The following is a 6791-nucleotide window of genomic DNA, read 5'->3' on the forward strand; positions in this document are numbered from 1 at the left end:
AGAAATGGATGTTGAAGTGGCTGCTTTGAAGGAGAGTGGGGATTGGAAATAGTGCAAAAAAAGCGTTTTTTTAGTTTTTTTTGACAGGATACTAAATCTAGAGTACAATCTGACCTCCTTTGTTTCCCCTCTTCATTTCTTGCCACAACACTATCATTTTTTTTCTCTCTACAGACTTCAGATATAAACATGCTTTTTTGCTCATATCTGATAACAGAGAGACCGAGCAGCAGGAACTATACACCATCAGTCCTCCCTTGTTGTTTGACGGGCTATAAAATGGAACAAAGACATTTGATGTATTGTTTATTAAGTTTGCAAGTCTAATAGAGTGGGTGAAAGGTTTCTTGCACCTCTTTTTTTACATTTAGTGTATGCAAAACAAAATCGCTAGATCCAGATGCTTTGCACTGTTTCGAAATGAACTATGCATCCTATGTTACACAAAATAATATCAAGTTACATGGCACATGGCTTTAGCATCATGTCTTTAAAATCATGTGGGAATTGCATAGCATAGCATTATTCTATTAAACAGAAAATACTAGATTGCGTGAAGGATTACCTGTCATTTTCACTGCTGGGGGAATTAACTTGTTACTGAAATTGTACACATTTCCTGTTAATGATTCAGAGAAGCTATGAAACGTCAAACAGACATGAATATGAGAGAGGTGAAAATAGACAATCTACAAGAGAATCCCATTGCATCCTTGTACTGTACTGTAGATCGGCTATTTTCAGCAGGCACGGACTGGCACAGGAAATCACCCTGGCATTTGTGGTCTTCACCGGCCCAAAGACACTACTATGTCTTTTTTTATTACTTTTTCTTATTGTTTTGGCTCATCCCCGGCACCATGACCTGTCAGCCCTTCTGGCTTCTATGCCAGAATTGCCAAACTGTCCAATGCAGGCCTGATTTTCAGAGCGCACACTATGCGTGTGTGTGCAACTTTTTGGGTGCAACAAATGGCAACCTATCGTTACAAATGTATTCCAGTTGTAGTGACGGGTATTTTCTTTCTGTCCCTCACCTATAGGGAGCGATCCGACGTTCAGAAGACTCGGCATGTCACGCCACAGAGAAGAGGACCTGATCGGGATCCCCTTCCCCAACCACAGCAGTGACGTCCTGTGCAGCCTCAACGAGCAGCGCCGTGACGGCCTCCTCTGCGACGTGGTGCTGATCGTGCGCGACCACGAGTACCGGACGCACCGCTCGGTGCTGGCCGCCTGTAGCCAGTACTTCAAGAAGCTCTTCACGGTGGCCACGGCCGACGGCAGTGGTAAGGCCTGTCAGTTATTAATATACATGGTCGCCTAATCGCGATTGTTTGAGATGATCGCAATTATTTCGTCATAATCGTTTCCACGTTGACAAATGTACGGACATTTTCCAAAAATAGCGACGTGTTGTAAGCTTGTAGATCAGCTATTTCCACTATTAAAAACCTGAAGAAATGAATTCTAAAATAATATGAGAAATAATGATATATGTCATATCTGCCCTGTGCAATTTGTGATTATGAAGGCTAAAAAGCAAACACAAATTAAAATTGTATTCATACTGTATGTTCCAAAAACACAACTAAATTGTTAATCTTAAGTATTAGTGTGACAACTGAAATGTGTAATGGTGACAGCCCTAGGCAGCGGCGACCACCACCAGACGGCGGCGGTGTACGAGATCGACTTTGTGGCGTCCGAGTCGCTCACGGCCATCCTGGAGTTCGCCTACACGTCCACGCTCACGGTGACGGCGTCAAACGTCAAGGAGATCCTGAACGCGGCGCAGATGCTGGAGATCCCGTGCATCATCGACGTTTGCCTGGAGATCATGAACGACGGAGGAGGTGGAGGCGGAGGAGGAGGAAGGGAGGAAGGAGAGGACGATGAAGAGGAAGGGGAAGAGGATGAGGAGGAAGAGGAGGAGGAGGAAGAGGGCGGCTCACAGAAGGAGGAGCAGGACGAGGAGGACAACGCCAGCGAGAGGTCGACGCGTTCGTCCGGGAGCAGGGGCGAGCGGACGCCCAGAGAGAGAGGAGACTCCAGTCCTCCCAGTACCTCCCAGTACCAGTACGACCTCCACAGAGACTCCTCCCAGTCCCAGTCCCCGGACAACATGTGTGGAAAACAGGTCATAATCATGATTTCCTTGGTTCTCCTTAAAGGCCCAATTTATTTTTTGTTGCTTTTTCTGCCGTTATTGATAGGTTGAAAGTAGTAAAGGCCCAATTTTCACCAGGGTTGAACCCGTTCTGTTCTTTCTTTCCCAGCCTAATATTGAACCAGTTCAGAGAGTGTTTCCACTTTAAATTAATTGGTTCAGAAGACCCTAAAAGTTGGTTCGGAATTGGAACCAAAACATGGCCGCCGGTTCCGTGAAAGCACTAAGGTTCCAAGAATCTAGAACGGAACCAGTTCTAGAACCAAACTTCTTTTGGTGGAAAGGAGAAGGAAAAGGAGCCTCAGAGTGTACAAATGGAACCAAATGGATCCTTAAACCATTTGGTTCCATTTGAAAACTCTCAGAGTTACAGAACTGTAAGGGTCAATTTTGAGCCCCTAAGGTTCCCTGGACCCCGCTTTGAGAAATACTGTCTGCCACATTCACTGATTTAGTCATTACGTTGTGTCCATAACTTTCATGTCCTACTCAGGACTCAAACCTCTATCTCCCGAGTGGAAGACCACATTTCCACCGCTGTTCCAAGACAGAACCTCGTCTTGGCCTCGGGAGATATTGCACTTACATGCTTCAACCCATAGGTACAACCCATAGGTACAACCCATAGGTGGATCCAACAGCAGGGCCTAAATGTATCAATGGACGAGTAGGGAGACAACCTGTTCCAACCACTGCAGATGTACCATACACATTGTTTAACATAACCTTTTATTAATGAAAACATTTTGGATTGCAGCTTTAAGGTTAAAATAAATACTGTATATTTCCAAATAGTACACAAATACACAAAATCGTTTTGGACCCTGGGTGTTAAAAGGAACAGTTTTTCGGCTATTTGCAGCAGGTTTTGATTTATTTTTGCACCGGCCTGCACCGGGCCATTATTTGGTTACAATTCCAATTAGGCTGAAGAAAGTGCAATAATAGCCTGGTCGGACCCAAATTAGGCTGAAGAAACTGCAATAATAGCCCATGTTTTTCTTTGGGGGGGGGGTATATTATTTGGACAGGGCGTTTAATACGCAAAATGGTGTCAGACGCCAGGCTTTTAGAAAGAACCGGGCGGATATTTAGGACAGGGCTACTATTTGGAAATATACAGGTAGGGGCAGTGAATGGTCCATGTTGTGTTTGCGTACTGTCTGACGTTGTGCTGTGCTGTGTTGTAGGAGAGCATGGAGAGCCGGGCGCTGAAGGACTTCTCCATCGAGTCCCTCCTCCAGGAAGGGCTGTGCCCTCGCATGTCAGTGCTGGACAGGAGGGCCAACTTCTCCCCTCTCCTGCCCGGCTTCTACCCCTCCATGTGGGCCACGGACTTCCCCGGCTTCCCCCAGCAGCTCTTGGACGCCGGCGGCCACCACCACCCGCCATCGTCCCACATGGGAGGCCCTCGGTCGGCCAGGCCTCAACAACACCCTTACGGCGCTTCTGGACGAAGCCACCTGGAGAACTCCAGACCGCTCGACCTGGCTATCAAGCGAGCCGTCATAAAGGAGGAGATGAAAGAGGAAGTTCCGACCGGTCTGCTTCACGGCGACTTCCTGAAGGAGTTTGTCGGCTCTGGACTGGGCGGCGCGGTCGCCCCGGGGTCGGGGTCGGCGGAGGGCCACCCGCTGGGCCAAATCAAGGACGAGGCCGACTTCCGCTCCTACTTGAGTTTCCTGAGCTCGGCGTCCCACCTGGGGGCGCTGTTCCCTCCTTGGCAGCTGGAGGAGGAGAGGAAGATGAAGCCTAAGGCGTCGCAGCAGTGTCCCATCTGCAACAAGGTCATCCAGGGCGCTGGGAAACTGCCTCGGCACATGAGGACGCACACGGGAGAGAAACCATACATGTGCACCATCTGTGAAGTGCGATTCACCAGGTACTTACTACTAAAACCTCACTTAGTATAACCAGTGGTGGAAAAAGTACTCCAATTTTGAGCCCCTCCTATGACCAGCTTTCCGGGTTTGTGTAAACACAAACATTGGCTTGTGATTGGCTGATCACCCCATAGCGATGATTTGATTGGCTGAGCAAAGTACATATTGAAGATAAAAGTGACGGCAGAAAAGTGAAGACGCCAAAAGTGATTGGCCGGAATGACATTTGTGATGATTTGATTGGTTGAGCACCGAATTATGCTATGATGATGTATGATGATAAGAGCGCCCCTCACTTCACATGGGTGTGATTGTTTTTACTTAAGCAAAAGTATCAATACTGCAGTCTGGAATTCTAAATGTACTTGAGTAAAAGTACAAATGTATTGACATAAAAATGTAGGCTACTTAAAGTACCAAATGTAAATGTACTCAATGTGCATAATGTCACATATTTTTAAATGTGGAAAGAAATATAATAATCAAAATCTACAAAGAAACTTTGTCTTCAAATAAATGTAGAAAAAGTACAAGATTATGATTATGATACTCAAGTAAAGTTCAAATACCTCAAAATCGTACTTAAATAAATCTACTTAGTTAATAAGTTACTACTGTTTACAATCAGGGACTCGTGTTCATTATCTACGATCAGTAGTTAGTCTCGACCAGACAATCGGAGATCTACACCTACGTCTGGTGAAATCTAAATTCAATCTAGTGGCTAGAACGCTACAGAGAAAAAACAGCGCAGTCAAACCTACTGCTCTGAAAACAAACTCATATCACTGTCCCAACACGAAAGGCCACCCCAAAAGTAATTTCATTGGTTCTGCAATGCAGTTATTTCGTATACTGTATATATTCTCAGAATTGTTTCCACCCAGTTTTAGCCACTACACTAAATTTAGATGTCACCAAACGACCTATCGGTAGGCGGAGATCTCCGATTGTCTGGCTGCGCTTGACTATCTTTTAGTAAGCCACAGGAAACAATCATAATTTACAGCAAAAATATATATAATTTATGAAGCAAAAGCAAAGAACCCCATGTTTTTGCAGCTAAGCTCTTATCGTTTTTTCACCTCATGTGAACAACACATACGTAGCGTAGAAGTGGAAAGTCCCATCGAGGTGGTTTCTATGTATTAATGTAATGCCTCAGACACCTACAGTACGTCCTGTACTGCTTGGGCATGTAGTACTATACACCAGTACTATACAACTACTGTATGGACAATCTTGAGACACATTATCAGTCTCGTTCAAATGTGGAATACAAAATGGCAAAGAAATATTGTATTTACAATAATTGGCATCAACTCTGGCGTCCTAGCCTACGGCTATATACTTAATTTATACACGTACGCCAGTGATGCGATCTACAAACTTACAGAGCTTAGAAGATCTGCGATTTGTTTTGTATGCACAATGGTGTCTCGCTTAAGTTGTTAACACCAGTGCTGGAAAAAGTACTCTTTTAGTACTTTAAAGTTAAAGTATCAATAGTGCTAATATAGAATTACTCTGTTACAAGTAAAAGTCCTGAATTCAAAATATACTTATAAAGTATTGGCATCACCAAACGTTCTGGCCAAATAAACTGAGCAGACGTTTTGTTCTCCTTCCTTCAACAGACAGGACAAGCTGAAGATCCACATGAGGAAGCACACGGGCGAGCGCCCGTACATCTGCCTCCACTGCAACTCCAAGTTTGTGCACAACTACGACCTGAAGAACCACCTGCGCATCCACACGGGCGTGCGGCCCTACCAGTGCGAGCACTGCTACAAGAGCTTCACGCGCTCCGACCACCTGCACCGGCACATCAAGCGCCAGAGCTGCCGGACGTCCCGCCCCCGGCGGGGCCGTAAGCCGGCCGCCTGGAGGACGTCCGCTCCGGGCCCGGCGAGCTTCCTGTGTCCACCGACGACGGCCTCCTCCGCCGCCAGTCGGTTCGAGGAGGGCAGGCTGGGCGGCCCCACGTTCCAAAGGGTCAAGAGTCACGAACTGATGGGGGAGATGTTCGGCCTGCACGGCAACAGGGGCCTCAGATATAAGAGCGTGGATGCCGCCGGCAGGGAGGAACGCATAGCGGAGAGGAAACACATCATAGCGGGGGAGGACAGGGCAGGGGCGGAAAGGCAGAGAGGCGTTTTTGCCTTTGCACTGGCCGGAGAGGAGGTGCTTACCCGCTCTCCGTTCTTTAAGGCGACCTCTGAAACGTGGACTGAGGCTGGAGCGTGCGCTGCGCTTCCCTGAACCAGTCGGCTGAACTAAAACATCATTGTGTGGCCTAGGCTGGCACATTAATGTGTCGAGTCCCGATATTCAGTGAAGAATAGCTGATCTACAAGCCCAAAACATGTCGCAAAGCGACGCGTTGTGAGCTTGTAGATTGATTATGTTCGGCAAAGGGATTTGGCGTATAGAGGGAAATGCTAGTGGACCTAGTACAGATCCCTGGGGGGCCTCGGTCACCCGAGTATATAGGGTTTAAGGAGGCTATAAGCAGCTATTGAAGGTTTCATGGAGAGAGGTGATTTCAATGAACTGTTGTTGTGGCTAGAATCAGTAGATCTCACAACATGTATTACGGTAAATAGAGTACAGTTGCAAATGTTTTCCAGGTGTTTTCAGACCAGAGTGCTTTTTTTCAGTCCTTTTAGCCTCAGTATGGCGCACGTGTGTGTGTGTGTGTGTGTGTGTGTGTGTGTGTGTGTGTGTGTGTGTGTGTG

General features: G+C 46.6%; 1 protein-coding gene across 1 annotated transcript; it reads left to right on the forward strand.

The window, feature by feature from the left end:
- Positions 1 to 1067: 1067 nt before the first annotated feature.
- zbtb7c (zinc finger and BTB domain containing 7C) lies at positions 1068 to 6328 on the forward strand (the record flags this gene model as incomplete). Its single annotated transcript, XM_079524080.1, is given in 5 exon segments — positions 1068 to 1289; positions 1653 to 2140; positions 3361 to 4052; positions 5691 to 6284; positions 6286 to 6328. Coding segments are annotated over 5 exon segments (2034 nt in total). The 5' UTR covers positions 1068 to 1072.
- Positions 6329 to 6791: the final 463 nt, after the last annotated feature.

This window comes from Electrona antarctica (assembly GCF_951216825.1).
Source record: "Electrona antarctica genome assembly, chromosome: 16".
NCBI lineage: Eukaryota > Metazoa > Chordata > Actinopteri > Myctophiformes > Myctophidae > Electrona > Electrona antarctica.